The following is a 26,123-nucleotide window of genomic DNA, read 5'->3' on the forward strand; positions in this document are numbered from 1 at the left end:
CTTATTATTCACATCCACATATACTATCCACCTCCATTCCATAATTAATCCTTCATGTTCCAACTCCCTCCGCCATCCACATCTAGTCTTCGCTGATTTTATTTGTGTTCATTTATGTTCATAAACCGTTCGTGAACACGTGTATTTTTCCTTAATTAACGAACACGAACATAAAATCTCATTCGGCAAGTATTCATGAACCGTTTACGAATAGATTATTTCCTTAATAAACGACCTTGTTCGTGTTCGTTTGGTTCGTTTGCAGACCTAAGCAGGGATCATCATTACTTTGCAGAGTACCATTATCATACTAAGTCGGTACCGACTTAACATCATTAGTACCAATATTGGTTTTTTCATGTTTTGAGTTTCGGTATATTCAGTTATGTTGCTAGCTACTAGTCCTGAACTGACAAAATCAGTTATCTTGTTCACTTGTTTTAGGTGTCACTATTTTTCGATACGGTACCGGTATTTTCAGTTTCAGTATATTATATAATTTGCAACATTTTGTTGCATTAAAGCTTGTACATCAAGCTTATATAATTTGCAACATTTTGTTGCATCAAAACTTGTACATCAAGCTTTGTATATGTATTATGGATCTTATGGTTCTACCCAATGTGGGTTTACAACTTTGAGCCACAAGAGAGTACAATGGATTATTTCGTAGGGTGCCCCATGATAATGTGTGAGTCTGTAGCAAGCATAAGATCATGTCTAGTGGGACTTGAACTTCAAGCTCTTCCCTTGGGCATTATCCGACATATGGCTCCTAGTATAGATATAATTTGTAACACTTGTATGCATTAGGGGATACGGTGTGGGAAAAGATCACCCACGGCAAACCATGTTTACCGATCGGTAAACCACTGCCAAGGTGGTTACCGCTTTCATTTTACCGAAAAAGGGGGGGTAATCGGTGATGCATTACCGACGCAGGGAAGGAGGAAGGGGAGAGAGAGAGGGGGGTGTGGGGTGGGGTCCATTCCTATCTCAATCAATCACACCTTTTTCCTTTTTTTTTTAAATAGTTTACCACTTCACCAAGTGTTTAAACCATTGCCAACATTTTTCACCAAAGTTTAAACACTTTTGCCTAATTGACATGGCGCGCTCTCATTGGTCGGTTTTTTGGTTTGCCACTTTAAAGTGTTTAACCACTCCTTATACTTGTATGCATTAAGCTATTGTACATCATCTTTTATAATTTAACCTCACGACTTCTTTACTTTCAGCTTTGGTCCTCTATACTTTTCATTATTTGCAAAATATTCGCTTTACGTTCCGTTCTAAATTTTGCGAGTTAACACGGTCCAACGTGCGTGTGTGATTAAACATTTTTACGTTGTCTATTTTTTCCGTTTGACAGGTTCATCATAACGCTCGGGTCCTAGATCGCCTTAGTTATTCTTTTATATGTTTTACGTTTCGGTTTAATTTCAGTGTTAGTGGTCGTTTGCAGTAGTGTGCATTGGTGTTTGCCCCCGCCGCAACGCGGGGATGCTTAACTTAATCCTAGTTTCATATCATTTTACATTTTATACTTTAAAACACACCGATTTAACATTTTCTAATTTTATAGGGTCGACCCACATAACATCCAATTATGTCATTGTCCAGAATCACAAAAACCCAAACCCCTTTTCATATTCTTCACATTCTCCCGTTCTCCATACGCCATTGCTGCTCTCGCATCTCAATACAGTAAAATTCGTCTCTTTATCTCTATCATTTTCTCAAATTCATGCCTGTTTCTACAACTATCACTGTTTCTCACTGCTTTGCTTCATTATCTGCTTAATCTATACGTAATTTCTTGTAGGATTTAGTACATGAATTACACATTTTGCATGTGCGTAATCGGCTCTGAAAGTTTATGCGTGTTTGTATAACAACAAGTTGACGCTAACCCGCGCGTTGCGGCGGGTTGTTGATTATAAATGACTCTTGTATGAGCATATGAGATGCGAAGTTCTTAAGTTTTTATAAAACATTCTTTTGGTTTTGACCAACCTCCAGCCTACAACATCACACTAAATCATTTTTAATTAAGTTTTTTGCCTAAGCTAACTATGATCTTGTTTTCACAAAGCAAACCAAATTAAACTCTTCTTAATTAAATTAACAAAAAAGCCATTCTTTATTAAACTCTTCTTTATGATTTGTTAAAAACATTTTAAAAGCTATTAAAAATATTTAATTAAAATTAAGTTACATAATTTCTTTTAATGAAATAACAATTTTATTAGCAAAATTCAAATATAATTATAAAATTAAACTAACAATGCAGAACATTTCCTAAACATAGATTATAAATATGTTTCATAAAATACAATATTTTATTGAATTTTTTTTTTAAATTATTACTTTCAAATCTTAATGTCCAATATTTAACATAATAATATAGTTCTTGTAGGTAAAGAAAAAAAATTTACCTGCGACAAATATTTTAATATTTGGTTATTAAAAAAATTGAGACATAATGAGTTTAACATTTTGACATGTATTTTTAACTTATGCATAATTTTCAATTACTTTCTATACTGCTACATATAACATTTATATTATTCTGTTTTAAAAACAGAATTCAAACCCAATTATAAACAACGAAATGCATCTTACTTCATCCTTACCGTTCAAATTTATTAATCTCAGTGTCATTTCTTAACTGTTAAAATTTACAAAATGTAGTTTTAATATTTTTATTTTCAAAATCCAAGGATGGTTTTGTAAAACCATCAAACACCATGCAGGTATGGTTTTGTGAAACCATCAAACACAATCATAAAACCATTATCTTTTATCTTACTTTATACACACACATTTGCATTTTAGGGAGATAGAAATACAGTGAGAGAAGTTGATATGCAAGAGAAAGAGAGAGAGGCCAACCAGAATCCGAGTGGCAGCCATCCATATAAGTCAGGTCGGTGTTTCGGATATGGGTGATATCCAACGGTTCTCCTCGGTGGAAGAAGTCGAAGGTTTTGGGCAATCCGGCGAAATGTTCAAACCACTGAGGCGAGCGATGAAGAGTTCTGATCAGACGAAAGCCTCGGCGAATCAAAGATGAAAACACAGAAAATGTTATTTTCTCTCTATCTCACACACTCTCTGTTTCTAGATCCCATCCCGGTCACCGGCGAATATGGTGTCGTCGTCGTTGTCTTACACATCTCTCTGTTCACCCACTCAGCGTTGCCTTGATAGTATCGAAGAAGTCAGGCGTCGTTAAATCGACGGGAAGAAAACAATTACAGATACCTCGCCGCGCGGAGATGACGATTTGCAGAGACAATGGGGGAGTTCAATCAAATTGTTGGGACATGACATGTGGTTTTGTGGTGGTGGTGATGGTTGGTTATATAGGGTAGTGGAAAGGTGGCAAACGATTGGAGGAACGGCGGTGGGAGGAGGCGCGTCGTTTCGGTCAGTGACGACGACAGTTGAATCGTTGTGTCAATTCCGTTAAGGCGTATTCACTTTAAGTTGAGGGTGTCGGTTAATTCACGGAGTTGGTTATTTGCAATGGATGGTGGAGTTGCTTTTTTATATATAAGTAATAATTTATTAACTCTAAATGTGATTTAAACGGCATGTTTGTGCGGACACGACCTTTGTTAAGTTAGTGGTGCCTCAAGTTAGTTTTTGTAGGGTTATGTAATTAGTGTTGATCACTGATTTACTTCAATTTCTGCTTAATCTGTACGTAATTTGTTGTAGATTCGATGCTATGTTATATGATTTAGTATAGGTTTTGCATGTAAATAGAAAATTCAAAATTCAATTAGGTTTTGATGTTTGAAAGTGTCTCGGTTAGGTTTTACGCTGATGCGATTTAAATGTTAGGGCAAATATGACGCGGATAGGAGCCAACGCGATGTCAAGTGCGATTGCGAATCCGGATGTTCGGCTTTCAGAGGAGGAACTTGAGAGGAAGAAGAAGAAAGAAGAGAAGGTTAATTGTTGTAGTTAATTATTTTGAATTTAGGAGGATGTTATGTGGGGTGGGGGTGGGGGGGGGGGTATTCCACGGTCCTCCCAACCGCCGAGGTGATCCCACCTCGCAGACCGCCACCCAGCAAGCCTGAGTCTGGGGGTAAATCCGCTACCGTAGGGGCATTGGGAACGAGCAAGACTCGAACCCTCCACCTCCGGGTTAGAATGCGGGCTGGTGGCCATTGGGCTGACACCCAATGGTTAAGAGAGGATGTTATGTGTTAATTGTTATTGTTTGCTTATGGTTTAATGTGTTGTTTGTGATTGGCAGGCGAAAGAGAAAGAGTTGAAAAAACAAAAGGCTGCGCAAAAAGCTGCTGAAGCGGCTAAAGTGAAGGTGTTTATAGCTAATGTTATAGTCTAGTGAGTTTGTTTATGTTTAATATTGTTTATGAAGTTTTAATTAATCTGATTATATGTTGATTGATTTGGACTTAAGGCTCAACAAGGACCTGCTTCCATAAAAGCCAGTAAGAAGAAGCCGGGACGGGCTGATGCCGGAGATGAAAATCCTGAAGATTTTATCGATCCGGAAACACCTTCTGGTGATAAGAAAAAGCTTTCTAAACAAATGGCAAAACAGTTCTCTCCTGAGGCAGTGGAGAAATCGTATGTTTTGCTGTGAAATTTTCTTTTTTACAGCATCCACGGGCTTCGAGTTATTTTTCTCTTCATTTCTTTTGAAAAATGTATTGATTATCTTGAACCTTTTTTTGTAGATGGTATGCGTGGTGGGAGCGGTCACGTTTCTTTGAGGCGGATTCTAATAGCTCTAAACCCCCATTCACAATCGTGAGGGCTCTGTCGCTTTACTTCTGATATTCTTTGATAATATCATATGTAGCATCTTAATATAACACCTTTTAAGTATCCGTAAAACTATAGAATCTAGTTGATTACTGTGATTTGGTTACGTGGGGTTTGTTTGTATGCAATTGCAGGTTCTTCCACCTCCGAATGTCACTGGGGCCTTACATATTGGTCATGCCTTAACTGCTGCTATCCAGGTTTAATCGACTTACACTCATATTTCCTTATGTTATGGAGTTATGTAAATTCTTATATTTAGAAGTTTCTGTTGATTTTCATTTTTTCAGGATACAATTATTCGTTGGAGGAGAATGTCAGGATACAATGTACTGTGGGTGCCTGGGATGGACCATGCAGGGATAGCAACTCAGGTTGAATTGACTTCTAATATCTGTAACACTTTTTGTCAATATTTTCACATTGGGTATGTTTGGCATGGAGCTTTTAGGAGCTTCTAGCTTTAAGCCTTCTACTAAATAAAAAGACTTGTTTGGTTGAAGGAGCTTGAAGCTTTTAGGTTAGGAGCTTGAAGCTTTTGGTTGAACGCTCCTACTAGTAGCGTTTAGAAGGAGTTATAAGCTTTTAGGGAAAAAATGACTATTTTAACCTCTAAATATAATGAACTTTTTAATGCACAAAATTTTTAAATTTTCAGTTATGTCCATTTTGGTCATTTTATGCATTTTATTAAAAGCTCCAGCTACTCTGCCAAACACCAAATACATCTAAAAAGCTACAAGCTACTAACTACCAGCTACACCTACCACCAGCTTCCAGCTACCAGTTTCCAGCCAATAGCCACCAGCTACTTTTCCAAACATACCCATTATTAGTAAATAATTAGCGTCTCAATTCTCAAATACAATCACAAAAATAAAAATAAAAATGTAGTTTAGCAACTTTTGACATTTGACCATGTTTCCCTTCATGCTAATTTCTTTGACTTCATCCTTTTTACGCTGTTAACAGAGCTAAATTCACCCATGCATATATAAGTGGGTCAACAAGGCCACCTCTACTTCCAATATATGATATATGGCTAACTTATTTATTTATCTGACACTGCCTCATTGATAGGTTGTGGTGGAGAAAAAACTCATGAGAGAAAGAAAATTGACCCGTCATGACGTGGGCCGAGAGAATTTTGTATCGGAAGTGAGTTTGACTTTCTTTATACTACATCATTCTATAATAAGTGATACTTTATTTATCTAGCATCAAATGGGACATTATAATGGTTTGATTTACTTCTGAAAAGTTTCTATCTTTTTGGTATTGATAAAAGGTATGGAAGTGGAAAGATGAGTATGGGGGCACGATACTAAAACAACTTCGACGATTGGGTGCATCTCTAGATTGGTCACGTGAGGTAAAAACCAATAAACTTATATTTGATTGAATTTCAAGAATTGTCCTTTATCTTTATACCAATTTTCAGGCGTTGTCCTTTATGTTCAAAATTGACGAGTTTTGTCCTTTATGTTTTCATATCATACACGTTTTGTCCTTTAGGCCTAACCTAGTTAGTTTTTTCAGTTAAATAAGGTCATATGCTTTGCACACGAGGGCATTTTTGTCAATTCAAAGGTAAGTTCAACGACAGATTTACAGCTCAAAGCTTCTGCAACCTTTGAATTGACAAAAATGCCTTCATGTGCAAAGCACATGACCAAATTTAACTGAAAAAACTAACTGGGTTAGGCCTAAAGGACAAAACGTGTATGATATGAAAACATAAAGGACAAAACTCGTCAATTTTAAACATAAAGGACAACGCCTGAAAATGGTATAAAGATAAAGAACAATCCTTGAAATTCACTCCCTTATATTATAAAGTCTTGTTTCTTTCATTTGTTTGGAAACTGGTCTCATTATGAGTTCTAAACTTTATGTTTTGTTTTATGGTAGTGTTTTACAATGGATGACAAAAGGTCAAATGCTGTAACCGAAGCTTTTGTCAGGCTTTATAAGGAAGGTCTTATATATAGGTATTGTTATTTTGCATGTGTTTTATTTAACAATGACATTAGTTTTCCTCAAGTTATCGTTTGACTAAAAAAGGATTATCTTTTGCCTTCACCTCAGAGATTTACGGTTAGTCAACTGGGATTGTGTGTTGCGAACAGCAATATCTGATATCGAGGTATACCGTCAGCTTTTCTTTCTTCACATTTAGAAGCAGCAGTTACTCAGTTAGTTTTACTTTACATTTTACTGCTGTGTTTGTAGGTTGATTATATCGATATTAAAGAGAAGACACCTCTAAAGGTTCCTGGGTATAAAACCATGGTGGAATTTGGTGTTTTAACGTCATTTGCATACCCTTTAGAGGAAAATCTTGGAGAAATTATTGTGGCTACTACTAGAGTTGAAACGATGCTTGGAGATACCGCTATTGCTGTTCATCCTGATGACCCAAGATACAAACATCTTCATGGAAAGTTTGCTAGCCATCCGTTTAATGGAAGAAGACTTCCTATAGTTTGTGATTCTATACTTGTTGACCCAAATTTCGGAACCGGTGCGGTGAAGGTAAAATATTTTTTTAAAGATGAGAAGTGAACGTTGACCCGCTTTCTTATCAATGGGTCAGACGTATAGCTTAAAATGAGACTGGTCATACAGGTCGAACAGATGAAAGTCACACAAAGTGTATGTTTACTTGTTTAGACAAAATAAGTTACCTATTTGACTGAACCTGTTGTGACCCGTTACTCATCCGCTCTGACTTAACCCAAATGAAAATGGTTTGTGAAAAGTTTGTTAGTGTCTTGTTTTCTTGTCATGATATAAAGGTGGTCATTGCAGATAACTCCAGCTCACGACCCAAACGATTTCGAGGTTGGAAAGCGTCATAAATTGGAATTTATCAACATTTTCACCGATGATGGGAAGATAAACAGTAATGGAGGTTCAGATTTTGTAGGGATGCCACGTTTTGAAGCTCGTGTGGCTGTAACCAAGGCTTTGAAGTCTAAGGTGTTCTTTGTATATGTATAATTGGCAACATATATTCCGGTCCTTTTTCTTTCTTTGTAAGTATTTTTTCAATGCATACAGGGACTGTATAAAGGGGAAGAGAAAAATGAAATGAGGCTAGGGCTATGTTCTAGAAGCAATGATGTGGTTGAACCTATGATTAAACCACAGTGGTATGTTAACTGCCATGGTATAGCTAAGGAAGCGCTTGATGCTGTCATGGATGATACAAATAAGAAAACTGAGATAATGCCAAAACAATATGCTGCTGAATGGAAAAGGTACTTTTGCGATATTTTTTCAACTGTGTTGATAAAAACAATGTAAATAGATAAGGAAAAATTACAAGTTTTGTCCTTTATCTTAATACCACTTATCAGGTGGTGTCATTTTTAACGAATTTTGAGAAGTTTTGCCCTTTACAAGGAATTTTGTTGCACGTTTTGTCCTTTAGGCTTAACCCAGTTAGATTTTCTTGTTAAATCTTGTAACCCAAGGGTATTTTAGTCTTTTTACCCATTTATTTAATATTATTTAAAAAAATAAAACAAAATATTTTAGGGTTGACTCTTGAAATAAATGGATAAAAAGACTAAAATGCCCTTGGGTGACAAGATTTAACAAGAAAATCTAACTGGGTTAAGCCTAAAGGACAAAACGTGCAACAAAATTCCTTGTAAAGGGCAAAACTTGTCAAAATTCGTTAAAAAGGGCACCGCCTGATAAGTGGTATTAAGATAAAGGACAAAACTTGTAATTTTTCCAATAGATAAATATCCCTCACGCTTAAAATATTCATTTTCACAGATGGCTTGAAAACATTCGTGATTGGTGTATATCAAGGCAGCTTTGGTGGGGTCATCGCGTTCCTGCATGGTATGTTACATTGGAGGATGATGAACTTAAAGAACTCGGGGCCTACACGAACCATTGGGTGGTGGCCCGTAACGAGAAAGATGCTAAGGTGGAGGCTAACAGAATCTTCCCAGGAAAAAAGTTTCAGTTGGCTCAAGATCCTGATGTTTTAGACACTTGGTTTTCTTCCGGGCTTTTTCCGTTATCTGTATTGGGCTGGCCCGAAGACACTCAAGATTTGAAGACGTTTTACTCAACTTCTGTTCTTGAAACAGGGCATGACATTTTGTTCTTTTGGGTTGCACGTATGGTCATGCTTGGCATGAAATTAGGAGGTGATGTACCTTTTAAAAAGGTTCGTAAGTTTTTATATTTGACCCTTTTCCTTTTTGTCTATTTTCTATCGATTTTATTTGATTGACCCGTTGGAGATACAATATAACTTGAATAGAACCATTTGTAAGTTAACGGGTTGAACTAGGGCTGTTCAAAAAGCTCGCGGCTCGGAGCTCACTCGAAGCTCGCTCGGGTTTAGCTCGGAAAAAGCTCGCTCGATTTGGCTCGGTTTAAAAGTGAGCCGAGCCGGCTCAGCTCGGTTAGAAAGTGAGCCTAGCTCGGCTCGTAACGAGCCGAGCTGGCTCGGTTCGGCTCGCTTTGTAGCTCGGCTCGGTTTAGCTCGAATTATTTTACTTATAATAAGTTTTAATTTTATATACATTATAATATATTACAAAAAAAACTGATTATTATTTACATGTATATAGGTTTGTAATTTGATATTTATGGCATATTTGAAGATTGATTACCATACTAATGAACTAATATTGTATTTTATTGAAATTAAAACTTATTTTGCGTTGTTAAACTTGATTTTGGTTTGAATTGTATTAGGTTGAACTTATTTTGAATATATTCTTTTAAATTATTGAATAATATTTTAGGCTATTAAATTTTAAGAGGTATAGTTTTTTTTATAAAATCGAGCCAAACCAAGCCGAGCCAAGCTAGCTCGCTTTAAAACCAAGCCGAGCCCGAGCTTAGATTTTCAGCTCGGTTTCAAATCCGAGCCGAGCCGAGCCAGCTTGGTTTATAATCGAGCCGAGCCCGAGCTTAGCCTGGCTCGGCTCGGTTCGGCTCATGAACTGCCCTAGGTTGAACGTGTCACATCTAAGCTCTAGGAAATTGCTTAGATAATTTTTTTATGAGCTTTGCTTTCTCATCATCATTATGTTCATCAGTATGTTATATATATGACTGGTCTGATATAATTATAATTACCATAGCAATTTAAGAATAAAAATTGAATTATTTTGTAGGTTTATTTACATCCCATGATTCGTGATGCACATGGGCGCAAAATGTCTAAATCTTTGGGCAATGTGGTGGACCCCATTGATGTCATATGCGGTATAACGTTGGAAGATCTTATCAAGAGACTTGAGCAGGGTAATCTGGACCCCGCCGAGTTGAAGGTTGCTAAAGAGGGTCAAACAAAGGATTTTCCTAACGGCATTGACCAATGTGGTGCAGATGCCCTTCGTTTTGCCCTCGTCTCTTACACAGCTCAGGTACCATCTATATCTTATAAGTTAATTGTTTGACTCCTCAAAGAACTGAAGACAAAATACAAAGTGCTGGGTCAACTAAACAGCCAAGTCAACAAAGAAATTCTGATTAATGAACGAACTAATAGATAAACCACCAAAAAGGACATTCTTTTATATTTATGTGAACTATAAAATTGTTGTTGTATATTAATATCTTGTTAACAAATCTTCTTTATTGTAAAGGATATCTGTAGTGATATTCTTCTCCCAACGATATTATTAGCAATGAGAATATGGTTAGAAAAGACGGCTAAATACGTAATCTTAATATTTCTTAAATAATCAGTTTTGCTACCATAGGGGTATGAAACTAATCATTCAAAATTTGATTATCTGAATACTAAATAATTAGGCCTGTAAACGAACTGAATGTTCATTAGCTGTTCATGAACTTGTTCCGCGGGAAGTTCGTTTAGGAACACAATTTTTTGTTCATTAAATTAAGTGAACGAACTATGTTTGTGAACGCCCTTTTATGTTCGTTTCAATTTAAATACATAAGTAGTTATATCTATTTGACTATTGAACGTAAAAGGAACTTTCTAACTGCTTATATAAATAAAACTAATTGGTAATTGGGCTTTCTAGTAATAAAAATGAGTTTTGCAATGAAATTTATCGTAATTAGTCACTAATTTATATAAAAGAATTACTTTATATTCATTTATGTTTAGTCAATTATGTTCATCTGTGTTCATTTATGTTTGTTCAATTACGTTCGTTTGTGTTGTTTATTGTTTGTTAAATTATGTTCGTTTAAGTTTGTTTGTTTATGTCCATTTACGTTCGTGAACTGTTCGTTTAGGTCTTAAACGAACGATCATAAACGAACACAAACATGCCTCTATTCGTGTCCGTTGGGTTCATTTACAGGCCTATAAATTATTAGACATTCAAAATCATTTTATCCAAACACCCCTAGAAAAATATCCAATAAGTTTCCTCCTGTTTATAAGATGCTAACACTCTGCCTTTGCTTGATTCTAGTCTGATAAAATAAATCTGGACATATTACGTGTGGTTGGATACCGACAATGGTGTAACAAGTTATGGAATGCTGTGCGGTTTGCCATGAGTAAACTCGGTGACGATTATACCCCTCCAACAAAGATAGAACCACAGAAGATGCCATTTAGTTGCCAATGGATAATTTCAGTGCTAAACAAAGCTATATCAAAAACTATATCGTCTTTGGATTCTTACGAGTTTTCGGATGCGTCAAGTGCTGTATATTCATGGTGGCAGTCTCAACTTTGTGATATTTTCATTGAAGTAATTAAACCTTACTTCTTTGGTGATAATGATGACCCTGCAAAAGGTTATGCACAAGATACATTGTGGGTGTGTTTGGATACAGGATTAAGATTGCTCCATCCATTTATGCCATTTGTTACTGAAGAATTATGGCAGCGACTTCCTTCACCGAAGAATCGTACACGTGAGGAGTCCATTATGATATGTGAATATCCATCCGTTGTCGAGGTTAAGTTTTGACTAATATTGACTAGCACTTTTCAGATCAGATGAGGACGATATGTTAACTATTTCGTTAATTTTTATTTTTTTAACTTTTTTACAGTCATGGACAAATGATCATATAGAATATGAGATGGAAGTGATTGAGTCTGCAGTTAAATCATTTAGATCAATTAGGGGAGAAACGAAAGAAAGGTATCTGGTGTTTTTACACAGTTCTTGATTCATTATCTTTCAATAAGAAAGGGGGGGGGGATCGAAACTAGATGGGTTGACCCCCTTAGTTTCTATCATCTATCTTAAAGCTTTCTTATATATAGTTTAGGGGTTTATATCTAATTGCCCATTACAAAAAAAAAAAAAAAATTTGGTTACTTTTGGGGCCTTTTTTTTAAATTCTTTGATTTTACTCATCGGACCCGTAACCCAATTTGAGACATTTGTAGAAAAAAGTTGTGATTGTCGGTTCTTGTTAATTGGGTACTTGGTATTTTGTTGATGGAGTTTTTCAGTGATTTTTTAATATTAATATTTAATATAAAAAATGTATCTCTCTTTTCAGGCGGGCTGGTTTTGTTGTGTCCCGAACTGATCAAATTGCAGACCTTTTAAGGAGCCATGAAATGGAGGTTTCAACCCTAGCTAACTTGTCATCTTTAAAGGTATGCACATTTGATATCATATTAATGGAGTTTAATACTATACGTTAGAAACGTTATTCTAATATTTTGGGATTTGACAACTCGCAGGTACTCACTGAAAATGATCCCGCTCCAGTTGGATGTGCAGTGGCGGTTGTAAATGAAGCACTTTCAGTTTATCTGAAGAATCAAGGAGCTATTGATGTTAAAAAGGAACGAGAAAAGCTCAATGCTAAGTTTGCAGAATTACAGAAGTAAGCATACCTCTACGAAATCTTATGCAAAGTTATATTAGTACGGTAACAATATAATTTTTGAATGAAAGTAATTTGAAGGTTTTATACTTTAAAAATAGAGTTAATTGCCCGGATGGTCCCTGTGGTTTCACGTTTTTTCACGTTTAGTCCCCATCTTTTGAAAATAGCAGATATGCTCCCTATGGTATGTTATTTTGTTACTCGGATAGTCCCCGGAGTAGATGTCAGTTAGTTTGGAAATAGCAGGTATGCTCCCTATGGTTTGTCATTTTGTTACTCGGATAGTCCCCGGAGTAAATGTCCAGGGGACTATCCGAGTAACAAAATGACAAACCATAGGGAGCATACCTGCTATTTCCAAAAGGTGGGGACTAAACGTGAAAAAACATGAAACCACAGGGACCATCCGGGCAATTAACTCTTAAAAATATATTTCGGGTGACTTTTGACCCATTTTACCTGTTCTTTTCTCAATATGATTTGACCCGTTCATAAGTGAACGGGTCGGTTGTACACTTGTACCACCTCATTGATTGACGTCTCCCTATTTGAGCAGGCAAAAGGATAGTTTAAACAAGGTGATGAGTGCCAAGGGGTATGAGGAGAAGGTGCCAGCTCATATCAAAGAAGAAAATGTTGCAAAACTCGCCTCATTAATGCAACAACTACTCTCTATTGATGAAGCCACTCAACACATTGAACGCCAAGTAGCTGCGAATTCAGAAGTCTAAGTTTGAACATTCTTTTTTCGTTTCGGGTATTTGTTCTTTCACGTCTCCAACTTTATAGATTTGAAGTGAATGTTATGCATTCATTCATTCATATTCAACACAAATCATTTTTATACATTATACTGATTTAACTGTCAACGCATGGTCCTTAGACCCCTTCTAATGGATTTCTTTGATATTTGCAGCATAACTAACTCCGAGCTCGGGCTGAAGAAAAACGACTAGTACGGATCGTCAAGGCCATCCCGAAGGATTTATGCTTCAACAGACTGTATAGCAAATTTTCCTCGGTTGATCATTATCCCTACAGTTTTACTTAAGTCTTATTTTGTGTTTAAATAAAAAGTTAAAAGAAATTACTTATTTTTTTCATCAATATTATATTAAAATGGTGTTCCTTTTCGAAATTTCGTTGTGGACTTGTGGGCAAATTGTGTAATTGAGAAGTAGTTGTAGGGGTGAGTGAGTTAGAGACAAAAACCATAATATTGAATTCCGCAAACCAAACACACGTTTAGAGACCATAACCATAATATGAGCATATCATAAACTATTAGGGTAATTAACTCTAGCTTAAAGTGATATTTGACTCAGGGGCGGACCTGTAGTGTAAACGGGCGTAGCTCGGGCTACGGCTCAAGTTTTTACCAGTAGTGTAAAATTTTTTTTTTCCGATTTTTATATACAGGACACCCCTGAACACAAGTACGAGGACACCCCTAAAAAATTTTGGGATACCCCTGAGTTGAAGGTCTAGTTCCGTCACTGATTTGACTCTGCTTTTTTTACATTATTTGGTGATGCTTGTCCCGTTTCCTTATCCGATATGGTATCATTCCAACGCCGGAAACCATGCCGGCGAGCTCCATGTTGCGTGTTAAATCTGGGCGTGGAGACCTCAACTTAGTAGACGTGGAAGCTAGCGATTGGGTAAGACAATTTTTATATTGGGTGTGGAGTTTGAAAGTGGAATCACGCCTCCCGCATCTGGAAAAACATGAGAATGATGTGACGCCTACATGACAGTTTCCATAGGACGTAGACGAGCACACCCCATAGCCTTAAAACGCCAAATTAACCTCTTAACATTACCAAAAACCCGTAACAAGCTACAAAAACTAAGTATGACTTTAAACAAACATCCAAACACCCATAATTCGTTAAACACCCCAAACCAGTTGGTCTAGTGGTTAGTCACTTGGTTTCTTTCCTTGAGGTCTCAAGTTCAACTCCCACTAGCATCACTTTGAAGGACATTGGTGGTGGCAATGAAGTTTCGTCAGTTCGAAACTGAGCCGAACCGGGTTTTACTTTTACCGCAGTGGGCCTTCGGGCGGCAGATTTTTCCCGGAACTGGTGGCTTAGGTATGCATCCAACTCTGACCGTTATGGAGGAGGGAATGCATTTGCTCAATTGCGAGCATCCCAGAATGCTTATCCGGTGATTTAGTTCGCTATTAAAAAAACAATAAAAAAGGAAAAGTATGCGTTGGTAAAAAGGACAAAAAAGGGCACCGCAAGCAAGAACAAGAATTCTATCACCTGCAACACATTTATTATTCACATTTTCCCCTTCTTCTTTCCCGCAATAATCGCCCAATTTCGGATAACTTTTCTCCCAATCTTCTTCTTCTTCTTAAATCAATACAGGTTAGGTTACGTCTCTTTTCTTCACCCGATTTCATCATCGTTTCATATCGTATCACCTAGCTCATCAATCAATATAATCTTCTCCTGTAGTTGCACGATTCGTATGTTAGGATTTGTCTATATGATTTCAATTCATTCGTTTGATAGTTGATTTCATGATTTTATGATTGCTAGGGTTTCTATGTTGCTGTTTGACTTTTTGAATTTAAATGATTTTTTTTTTTTTTTGTATAATTAAATTAATCTAGTTATGGCTGGTTTTTAATTGCTGTTAATTGAATGTTTAGTAATTTAGAAAGAAAAAAAGTAGTTGTTTGATATAAATTATTTACAAATATCATCACTGGAGAATGAGAATAAGTGAGAATATTAGGTCAATTGTGTAGGTTTGTGGATCAAACTTCAAAGTGAACAAGATGTTGTGCTGAATCTAACTTCTAGACCTTATTATAGGTCCATGGCAATGTAGCATTGCTAAAAGGAATATGCTATATCCTTAGGGCATACGGAGTGGGCGGCAAAGGGGAGCGGCAAACCGAGTTTGCCGCTCGGGAACACCGCCGCCTACCCCCCTTTGCCGCACGGTTTCATTGATGATCGGTGTTTGGTTACCGATCGGTGAAGATGATGAGTGATGTATTGGGGAGGGATGATTGGATGGTATATTGTGTTTTATGTTTTTTTTTTTTAAATAATAGTTTACCAATTCAAGTGTTTAACCATTGCCAACACTTTTCAGCATAGTTAAACACTTTTCATTGAATGACATGGCACACTCTCATTGGTTGATATTTAAGTTTACCACTCCTTATACCCTTAATAAGTAAATAAAATAATGAAATAATACATATGTTGATTGTTGAGACATTAGTCCACATTGGACTTATTTTGAGTTGGTATAACTTTTAGTCATGTGATAGAGTCAGAGAGCATTAGTAGATAACTAGTTAGGTAGTGTTCGTTTCACAGAATGCAATTGAATCCGGATGGAATTGGAATGTAGACTTCATTATGTATAGGGATGTAAACGAACCGAACATTCAACGAACAGTTCGTGAACCGTTCGGCAGGAAGTTCGTTTATGTTCGTTCGATTAGCTTAACGAACGAACACGAACAAAAAATTTTGTTCGGTTAGCTTACCGAACAAACACAGGTCTCGTTCGTTTGACTACGTTCGTGAACGTTCGGTAATATGTTTGTTTACGTTCGTTTGATAGTTGATTTCATGATTTTATGATTGCTAGGGTTTCTATGTTGCTGTTTGACTTTTTGAATTGAAATGACTTTTTTTTTATTGAATTAATCTAGTTATGGCTGGTTTTTAATTGCTGTTAATTGAATGTTTAGTAATTTAGAAAGAAAAAAAGTAGTTGTTTGATATAAATTATTTACAAATATCATCACTGGAGAATGAGAATAAGTGAGAATATTAGGTCAATTGTGTAGGTTTGTGGATCAAACTTCAAAGTGAACAAGATGTTGTGTTCATGTGTTGAATCTAACTTCTAGACCATATTATCGGTCCATGGCAATCTAGCATTGCTAAAAGGAATATGCTATATCCTTAATAAGTAAATAAAATAATACATATTTTGATTGTTGAGACATTAATCCACATTGGACTTATTTTGAGTTGGTAAAACTTTTAGTCATGTGATAGAGTCGGAGAGCATTAGTAGATAACTAGTTAGGTAGTGTTCGTTTCACAGAATGCAATTAAATCCGGATGGAATTGGATTGGAATGTAGATTTCATTATGTATGTTGTTCGTAGGGGTGTAAACAAGCCCAGAGGCTTGAGAGCTACTCGTGATCGGCTCGGTTAAAAGCTCGAACGAGTCGAGCCTTAACGAGCCCGAGCTCGAGCCTGAAATAGGGCTCGTTTAGTTATCGAGCCCGAGCTCGAGCCTGAAATACAAAGCTCGTTTAGGCTCGCGAGCCCAAACGAGCCTAAACAAAATTTTAGTTTTTTTTATATATAATATAATAATGATGATGATAACATTGGTGAGCCGAGCTCGAGCCGAGCTTTGGCTCGCTTAATTGCTGTTGAAACGAGCTCAAGCCAAGCTTCTAGCTCATTTGAGGTTGTTCTCGAAATAGCTCGAGCTTTGTGTTTTACTCGCGAGCCGAGCTCGAGCTCAGAGAAGTAGGCTCGAACCGAGCCGAGCTCGAGCTTCATAAAAACATAACGAGCCGAGCTCGAGCCTAGTCGGGCTCGGGCTCGGCTCGGCTCGTTTACACCCCTAGTTTTTCGTTACAACAAAAGAAGGAATTGGAATTGAATCTAAATCAATTGAAATCACTAGTTGAAGGATTTCAACTTTTAATGGATATAGATTCAATTTCATTTCCACATATTCCATTCCATTCTGTGAAACGAACACTACTTTAGAATATCAGGATGTTTATTAGAAGTATGCAGTTTGCTATAGTTTTCCTTTGACGTATCGGATGCTAATACCGATATCTTCTGATGCAGGTTACGTATATTAATATCAGATCCCGAACATACTTGAAGGTTGACTTGGATGAGGTGTACAAACTAAGTTACACTTTGTGGGCTTCTCCATAAATTTTGCACAGTGACTAATTCATTGTACAAGCGGGGGTCATGTATATCATTATCTCATGAGATCCTGGAACTTTTATTGCCCTAAAGAAATTTTCCTTTAACTCCATGGGTGTGGGCTATTTGTCAATTTCAGCAGCCTGTACGGTCTTGAGCTTTATAGGCCTCCGCTATTGGACAGAACTTTCGTATGTGAAACTAAAGTCAGATGGTTTGATGGGTGAAAATCTTCTTGACCCTACGGTTGAAAGCCATGTAATGGAAGTTTTGTTGGGTTCTTTTACTACAATTGCGTTGATGGTCAATTTTGTTCTCAACGTTTTTATGTTTATCATCTTGTCTCTGAAGGTATTATTTAAGGTTTCTGTATTTTATATATCATAGATAGTCTGCTCGTAATATATAAAGATTGTACTCATTGTAGCCACTATTGGATATTTATTCACATGTGAGATTCATTTTTTGATGTTTTCTTTGTTACACATCGTATATTTATTCTTTTTTTGATTATATATTTCTTCACGCAGACAATATTTTTTGTTGAGCTACATGCATCTGAATCTCGGAAATTACTGGAGCGATTAGTTAATTATGTTTTCTACAAGGGAACGTTTCTTCCGTTGGTAGTCCCACCAACAATGGTTCATGCAGGATTTTGGTTGACTTGGTTGACCGTATTATGCTCTTTGAAGGTACTATTTTCTAGTACAGTGTGGTTTTTCAGTTTATTTGTAAGGATGTAAAGCACTGGCAAATTTTATATTTTATATTTTCTACAGATGTTTCAAGCTTTAGCCAGGGACCGCCTTGAACGGTTGAACGCCTCACCTTCCGCAACCCCCTCGACGTACTTCCGTGTATATTGTGTTTTATTGCTCGTTGCCATTGTCGACATAGTCTGGATAAGGACGTGTCTACTCATCTACCAAGCAATATCATCGCCTTTATTTTTGTTATTATTCTTTGAGCCTCTTAGTATCGCTTTCGAAACACTACAGGTACAACTAACCAATTTCATCTTTTCTAATTCCATCTCCGAGTGAATTTCAAGGATTGTCCTTTATCTTTATACCCATTTTCAGGCGCTGTCCTTTATGTTTAAAATTGACGAGTTTTGTCCTTTATGTTTTCATATCATACACGTTTTGTCCTTTAGGCCTAATCCAGTTAGTTTTTTCAGTTAAATTTGGTAATGTGCTTTGCACATGAGGGTATTTTTGTCAATTCAAAGGTTGTAGAAGCTTTGAGCTGCAAATCTGCCGTTGAATGTACCTTTGAATTGACAAAAATGCCCTCATGTGCAAAGCATATGACCAAATTTAACTGAAAAAACTAATTGAGGTAGGCCTAAAGGACAAAACGTGTATGATATGAAAACATAAAGGACAAAACTCGTCAATTTTGAACATAAAGGACAGCGCCTGAAAATGGGTATAAAGATAAAGGACAATTCTTGAAATTCACTCTTCCATCTCCATTATCTAATATCTTCTTTTTGTTGTTAGATTTTCATTACGTGGCTGATAAATTTTATTTTCTATCCTTTATATTGCTCTTAGGCCATTTTGGTTCACGGGTTTCAATTGCTTGACGTATGGCTTCATCACTCGGCAGGCAACACCACAAATCCCAAAATATCAAAGCTTTTGGATATGTCAGCAGCAGGTTCATTGTGGGAATGGAAAAGCATTATTTTAAGGAATCTAGGGTTTTTTCTTGATCTTATGACTTTGTTAATGGCTCTTGGTCATTATGTGCATATTTGGCGGCTTCATGGCATGACATTTCATCTTGTAGATGCAGTTCTTTTTCTAAATATACGTGTAAGTTCTTTGATATCGTTTCATGTGTGATATTCTATTCTCTAGCTTTAATGTTATGTGTTTTAGTGTTTTGAACCCTAAAACAAGGCGTGCAAACGAGCCGAGCCCGAGCTTGATTAATTTATGAGAGCTCAAGCTCGGCTCATTGGTAGTTTCTCAAGCTTGAGCTTGGCTCGTGTATAATCTAATAATTAATATATTAAATAAGAATAATATAAATAATAGACTCGTTTAGGCTCTCGAGCTCGATAAGTGAAGCTCGGGCTCGTTTGCTAAACAAGCTTATTTATAGGTTTGGGCGCAGCGCGTAAACAAGTTTAATTAAGCGTGGCTCGGCTCGTTTACTAGACAACTTTAGACAAGGGGTAAATGCTATTAAATATTAATAAATAATAAAAACTAATATTACACTAAGGCTCAACGAGCCTAACGAGCTTCGCATTTCAGGCTCGAGCTTGGGCTCGATAAATACACCAGCTTTATTTTAGGCTCAAGCTCGGCTCGTTTCGAGCTTTTTTTCAGGCTGATCTCGAGCAGCACACGAGCCCCTAGTCTCATTTACAATTACACCCCTAGTGTTTATCCTCCCCTACCCAAAAAGAAAAAAAGTCTACTTTTGCTTATATTAATCTTGTCATAGGCAGGCCTTGTTAAGTGCGGTTGCAAAGCGTATCAAAGGGTTTGTTAAGTTAAGAATGGCGTTGAAAACACTTCATGGGGCTCTCCCTGATGCAACGTTCGAAGAGATACAGACTTACGATGATGAGTGTGCCATTTGTCGGGTAATCTTTTTAATTTTGTTTTCTTGTTATGTTTAAAATATTATCTAATGTCTTGTGATTAACACTTTCACATGATGGGTAAATTCAGGAACCGATGGCCAAGGCTAAGAAGCTCTCCTGTAATCATCTTTTCCATCTTCCATGCCTTAGATCCTGGTAACTATTTCATACACACACACACACACACACACACACACACACACACACACACACACACACACATATATATATATATATATATATATATATATATATATATATATATATGTAGGGGAAGGCTAGACAGAAAACCCTTAAATTTTTAGAAAACTCTGGAAACTCAAATCTCCCCCAGTTTTATCCAACCTCCCGACATTTTTTTTTTGAAAAAAATAACACATGTAATATACATGTTTTAAAGTGCTTTGGGCCAAAAAAAACAAAAAAGCGCCGAAGGGATTTTTCTAAAAAAAATAAACAAATTTCAGCAATGTCCGGTTGCCTAACATGTGTTAGGCACAAAAGACAGAAATTGCTGAAATTTTTTTTTTTTTAGAATCATCCCTTCGGCGCTTTTTTGATTTTTTTGGCCCAAAACTCTTAAAAACATGTATATTACATGTGTTATTTTTTTCAAAAAAAAAAAATGTCGGGAGGTTGGGTTTTCTAGGTTTTTTTATATATATAGGGTTTTCTATATAGCCCTACCCTATATATATATATTTAAAGTTGCTTTAGCATTGTGTTGTGATTAAATATGCTGAGGTGGCATAATGATGCCAGGTTGGACCAAGGTCTAAGCGACAATTATTCCTGCCCCACTTGTCGTAAACCCCTCTTTGTCGGCACACGCGAAGGAAATTCCGCATCTCGTTCCGGAGATGTTTCAAGCGATGAACAACTTGCCCGCCAGTTAAGCTCTACACTCGAACTGCCAAATGATCCTACCGGTGTAATTCCAAATCAAATTCAGGCCCCTTTAGAACATGACGATTGGAGGTCTGGATCAGAATCGGGTTGGTTAGGGTTTGATGGGGCGGGCCCATCTACAGCTATAAGATCCGTGGGTTTGGGCCGAGTCCAGATGATGATGCGGCATCTTGCAGCTGTCGGGGAAACATATGCCCAAACTGCCCTTGAAGATGCTTCTTGGAATCTGTGGCCTATAAACGCGTCTCAGGCTAGCACGTCTACTTCGAACAATCCTTCTACCAGTAATCTAAGACATCGAGGACACGCTGGCGATTCAATCATTAGGACGGCCCCACGTGTTTCAGATGATGATTTGTCACATTTACTTGCCATGGCTGAAACCGTTCGTGAAGTTCTTCCCCATGTCCCCGATGAATTAATATTTAGGGTATGTTCTCGTTCTTAAGTTCGATTTTTTTGAGCCTGATGTTCTGCTATATGTTTTGGGTTTTTTAGATTAGAGTAAAATACCATTTTCGTCCCTGGGGTTTGGTCAGTTTTGTGACTTTCATCCAAAGGTTTGTTTTTCTGCATATGGATCCAAAAGGTTTGAAATCTTGCCATTTTCATCTGGCTCGTTAACTCCATTAATTTTGTCTCCGTTAAGTCAGGGTATTTCCGTCTTTTTTGTTAACTTAAAGGGCAATTCGGCCTAACGAATTTGGTCAGGGGTATTTTTTGTGCTTGTACATAAAGTGAAAAAGACCGAACTCCCCTTTTAAGTTAACAAAATGAGTTAATTACTGTTTTCGTCCCTGTGGTTTGTCAAAAATAACTGAAATCCATTAGTTTAAAAATTGCGATTTTAGTCCCTGTGGTTTCACTTTCGAAACCATTTTAGTCCACCTCGTAACCATTTCAGTCCCTGTACTAACATAATAAATGGATTGAAATTGTTACGAAAGTGAAACCACAGGGACTAAAATGGTTACGAAAGTGAAACCACATGGACTGAAATCACAATTTTTAAACTAATGGACTGAAATAGTGATTTTTGACGAACCACAGGGACGAAAACAGTGATTAACTCTTAACAAAATAGACGAAATACCCCTGATATAACGGAGAAAAATGGATGGAGTTAACGAGCCGGATGAAAATGGCAAGATTTCAAACCTTTTGGATCTAGATGGGGAAAAACAAAACTTTGGACGAAAGTCGCAAAACTTGCCAAACCTCAGGGACGAAAATGACATTTTACTCTTTACATTATTATCATTGAAATAATAAATTACCTTACTTAATCATCCCTGGTATGCTAAATATTTGTTCAATTTTTTAATTTTGGGGGGCAAAAAGTTATAAAACAATTTTTTTTTGCCTTGATTTGTGTAGGATTTGCAGCGGACGAATTCAGTTTCTGTTACTGTGAATAATCTTCTCCAAATGTAACTTTGTATCGGTCTCATGTCTCTTTCAAATAATAACATGAAAAATATGGTGGTGAATGGAGGTTCTTTGGTCACAATGTAAGATGTATTTTATGGCTATAGTTTGTATATAGAAAGGGTCTGCAAAAAATAAGTTGGACAAAATTGGTCGTAGACTGTATGTAGCCCTCGACGTCTTCGAGTTTTTAGGGAAAAAGAAAACAATAATTTTTCAGTTTTGGTGTATCATTTTGTGTTTGTGTTTGGTGTTGTGCAAGTGGGTTAGTATTGATTGAATAAAAATGATTTGAATGTGGGACATTTTGCTTGAAAGTAGCAGTGAGGTTTTGTTGCCTTGAAAGGGGGGTTGGTTGAAAATTGGTTAGTTTGTTAGTATTAAGAGTAAATTATTATTACTTTTTTTCAGTGTTGTAAAACAAGGTCTCGGAGGTCAAGTACAGCCAGAGTAATCGCTACAAGGTAGGTTGTCGAGGCCTGAGTACTCTCTGCCTAGGCTGAGTACTCACTGACTAGGGAGCGTCTAGCGACTTTTGCGACCATGCTTTTTTTTAAAGAGTAAATTATAATCTACGTTGTTAAGATATGTAGGTAATTACATCTTTTGTTCCTTATGTTACACTAACATCGTACATGTTCATTGTTCGTCTAGGTAGACCTGGCAAACTGGTCGGGTTGGGTCATGGGTCAAAATGGGTTCGGGTCAAAACGGGTCAATTAAAAAAAGGGTTGTTTTGGTTCGGGTCAAAACGGGTTCGGGTTGAAACGGGTTTGGGTCGGAACGGGTTTCTGGTCAGAATGGGTTTCGGGTCGGGTCAGGTTAGCTAAAAAACTGTATTATTTAAAGAGATTGTACATCAAGGGACCATTTTGTCGGGTTAAAACGGGTCCGGATTGGTTTGGGTTGAGAATGGGTTCAGGTCGGAACGGGTTCGGGTCAAAAAAGTGCATGAGCTGTTAAAACGGGTCAAAAATTAGAGCTGTTCCACAATTATTCAAAAATTAGAGCTGTTCCACAATTATTACACTGTTTTATTCGAATCATCTTTCCGTCCGAATTGATACCTTCTGTTCCATTCGAATCACAGTCCGGATTCGAAACAAGCTTTTCGGATCCTCTTCGAATCAAAAGTCTTCGAATTTATTCGAAATCCATCGTATCTTCACTGAACATTGCACATCATCACCGTATCCATCATGGTCGATTCATCTTCACTGAACATCGCACATCATCGTCGTCACTCATTAATACTGGTCATCGTCGGATCTCCAAACATCATCATCTGCGTGTCATCATCTGTGCCACTATTACATTATCATCGCCGCCATCATCCACCGTCGGACCACTACAATATCTGCAACATCCCACCTCTGGTCATCTTCTCCGTTGTTCGTCATCATCATAACCACCACCTCCGACCACCGCGCATCATCTCCACCTTAACATCACCACCGTCTTCCTGATCACCACCTTAATCTCCATCTCCTCCACCTTAATCTCCATCTCCTCCGGCCACCATCAACATTATCTCTGGCTGTCACCATCTCCGTAGTGTTACCTCCTCCGCCGCGTAATATCGTCACCACTACACCGTCATCTTCATCACCCTACCACTGTCACCGTCTCCTGCATCCAAACAACCACGAACCACCACCTCCCGTCAACACACCATTTCCGTTCTTCACCATCCTCACCGTTCGCCATTCATACTTCTCCGATCATCATTCCGTCATCAAAGACCCGCTTGATTTGTTGTTCAACCCTATTTCGCCCGCTCTAATTTTTCACTTGACCCGTACGGACCCATTCCAGCCTATTCATTTTACCCATTTTGACCCATCAAAAATATTACTAACCCAAAACAACCCAAAAATGTATTATTATGACCCAAATGGACCCAAACTCAACTTAATGGGTTACTTTTGCCAGGCCTACTCGCCGGTCATACGTTTCATCTTTTTCCGCCAACTACAGTTAAATTTTGTATTAAATGATAATTTTTTTCTTTTGTTAGGCCACCCGTAGTGGGGCGTTTTTTTAAAAAAAAAATTCAAAAAAAAAAAAAACGCCAGAAAACGCCCCGGACCCCATTACACCCGGCGTTTCCGGGCGTTTTTTTTGTTCAAATTTGTTGTTGGCGTTTTTTTTAAAACGCTCATTTTGTTTTGTGGAATGGTTGACCCACCAATCATTTTGAAGTACCCTCTGACAACTTTTGAGAACCCCCACTTTTGCATGTGACCATGTGTTTGACCAGCCAATCACCATTTGTTTCCTTTTTTTTTAATAACTGGAAGGGGCGTTATTGGAATAATGCCCCACTACGCCACTTTTGCTATAATGCCCAACGCTGACTAGGATGCCACGTGTCGAATAATGCCCCATGGTGGGGGCATTATTTTTGTTCACCACTACGGGTGGTCTTAGCATGGCTAAATGCCTCGTTTAAGTGGAATGGGAAGGATGAAAAATGTGACAGACAAAGAACATAAAAGATGTTATAATGTAAATTATCAAACTAAAAAGAGGAAATGTGTAATAGGAAAGGAATTATAATGTATACTAATAATAATAATAATATAAGTAGAGGTTTAATTTGAAAAGGGACAGTTGTATTGGGGGCTCACATTCCTGTGGAGGTCTTTGTCGGAGTGTTTGATATCTTGTAGTTGGTGGAAGTCCAACGTAATTCCTGGTTTCATTACCTCTTTTGTACATTACCTGTTTTCCATTACCTGACAAAATATTACTTATAAAACGGGGAATTATTAAAAAATGTAATATGTGATTTAATAAAAGGTTATATTTTTATACAATTCAATAAAATAGCATATACTTTCACACCGGAAAATTGCTTACGTGATCTTCAACATTTGGTTGTGTTGACAAATTAGTGGTTAGGTTCTGTTCTGTTCTGTTTCTATTTGGGTTAAACATTTAGAAAGTTTGTTAGGTATATTTATTATTGGATTAAAGATCTTACATAATTAAATATGAAACTAATAATGGTGGATGCTTATATTTGACGTATGGGACCAGTTTTAGAACATGATATTACTATTAACTTAATACTAAATTACTATTAACTTAATACTATTTTCTTGTATATGTTAATCAACCTACACTACCTAACGAAAAAAATGACCTCCTGTAGAACATGGGCCATGTACGATCGCCCACCCTGCGTAACATCTAAGATCCGTTGTCAACCATTGGTCCATCGTTATCATATGTCATCAACTACCTTAGTTCGATACGAATTATCATCGTTGGTCACAAGCAAAAAAAAGGGCAAATTTCCACCAAACACTATGCACATGCAAATCCGGCCCAAATTCCTCAAAATCTGACCCATAACACCTCAAAAACACATGCATGATCCCACCACAGCCTAAAGATGTGGGTGGGCTTTTTGGTTCTTATTTTTCTAGTTAAAGACAAAATTATACCCTTCAGGTGGTTTAACAAATATATCGATTTTTCGTATTATGAATTTACATTGAGATAGTGGTTTAATGTATTGAACAAACAACGGTCCATAATGAGGACCGGAACTATGACAAATTAAATTGCCTAACCGTAATGACTAGAGATTTA

General features: G+C 37.1%; 2 protein-coding genes across 5 annotated transcripts; both read left to right on the plus strand.

Moving 5' to 3' along the window:
• The first annotated feature begins 1,617 nt into the window (after nt 1-1,617).
• LOC110905035 (valine--tRNA ligase, mitochondrial 1) lies at nt 1,618-13,765 on the plus strand. Of its 3 annotated transcripts, none has more exons than XM_022150917.2 (22): nt 1,618-1,707; nt 3,853-3,961; nt 4,274-4,339; nt 4,442-4,611; nt 4,722-4,794; nt 4,944-5,009; nt 5,100-5,183; nt 5,890-5,967; nt 6,098-6,181; nt 6,721-6,800; nt 6,898-6,955; nt 7,042-7,344; nt 7,621-7,791; nt 7,873-8,072; nt 8,599-9,001; nt 9,963-10,214; nt 11,241-11,735; nt 11,833-11,924; nt 12,292-12,391; nt 12,479-12,624; nt 13,184-13,384; nt 13,544-13,765. In XM_022150917.2, exons 2-21 carry the CDS (start codon nt 3,860-3,862, stop codon nt 13,356-13,358), a joined length of 3,198 nt encoding a protein of 1,065 aa, XP_022006609.1. In that variant the 5' UTR covers nt 1,618-1,707; nt 3,853-3,859; the 3' UTR covers nt 13,359-13,384; nt 13,544-13,765. The 3 variants fall into 3 exon arrangements, with proteins under 3 accessions (XP_022006609.1, XP_022006610.1, XP_022006611.1); XM_022150918.2 differs by lacking the exon at nt 1,618-1,707 and adding an exon at nt 2,685-3,708; XM_022150919.2 differs by lacking the exon at nt 1,618-1,707 and adding an exon at nt 2,685-3,562.
• Nucleotides 13,766-14,849: 1,084 nt separating this feature from the next.
• LOC110905037 (E3 ubiquitin protein ligase RIN2) lies at nt 14,850-22,828 on the plus strand. 2 transcript variants are annotated; one of them, XM_022150920.2, is made up of 9 exons: nt 14,850-15,008; nt 17,492-17,929; nt 18,109-18,273; nt 18,361-18,579; nt 19,141-19,404; nt 20,049-20,186; nt 20,275-20,342; nt 20,949-21,525; nt 22,473-22,828. In XM_022150920.2, the coding sequence occupies exons 2-9, from the start codon at nt 17,690-17,692 to the stop codon at nt 22,527-22,529; spliced, it is 1,728 nt and encodes a 575-aa protein (XP_022006612.1). In that variant the 5' UTR covers nt 14,850-15,008; nt 17,492-17,689; the 3' UTR covers nt 22,530-22,828. The 2 variants fall into 2 exon arrangements, with proteins under 2 accessions (XP_022006612.1, XP_022006613.1); XM_022150921.2 differs by having other exon boundaries at nt 22,146-22,645.
• Nucleotides 22,829-26,123: the final 3,295 nt, after the last annotated feature.

Source organism: Helianthus annuus, chromosome 14 (genome assembly GCF_002127325.2).
Source record: "Helianthus annuus cultivar XRQ/B chromosome 14, HanXRQr2.0-SUNRISE, whole genome shotgun sequence".
Lineage (NCBI taxonomy): Eukaryota > Viridiplantae > Streptophyta > Magnoliopsida > Asterales > Asteraceae > Helianthus > Helianthus annuus.

Excerpts from the sequence above, each read along its gene's own strand:
- LOC110905035 (XM_022150917.2), top strand. The coding sequence starts at position 3,860 with ATGACGCGGATAGGAGCCAACGCGATGTCAAGTGCGATTGCGAATCCG. Across the intron at positions 5,968-6,097 it reads GAGAGAATTTTGTATCGGAA|GTATGGAAGTGGAAAGATGA; the intron begins GTGAGTTTGACT and ends TATTGATAAAAG. Across the intron at positions 6,956-7,041 it reads CAGCAATATCTGATATCGAG|GTTGATTATATCGATATTAA; the intron begins GTATACCGTCAG and ends CTGTGTTTGTAG.
- LOC110905037 (XM_022150920.2), top strand. The coding sequence starts at position 17,690 with ATGGGTGTGGGCTATTTGTCAATTTCAGCAGCCTGTACGGTCTTGAGC. Across the intron at positions 17,930-18,108 it reads TTATCATCTTGTCTCTGAAG|ACAATATTTTTTGTTGAGCT; the intron begins GTATTATTTAAG and ends TTCTTCACGCAG. Across the intron at positions 21,526-22,472 it reads CCGATGAATTAATATTTAGG|GATTTGCAGCGGACGAATTC; the intron begins GTATGTTCTCGT and ends TGATTTGTGTAG.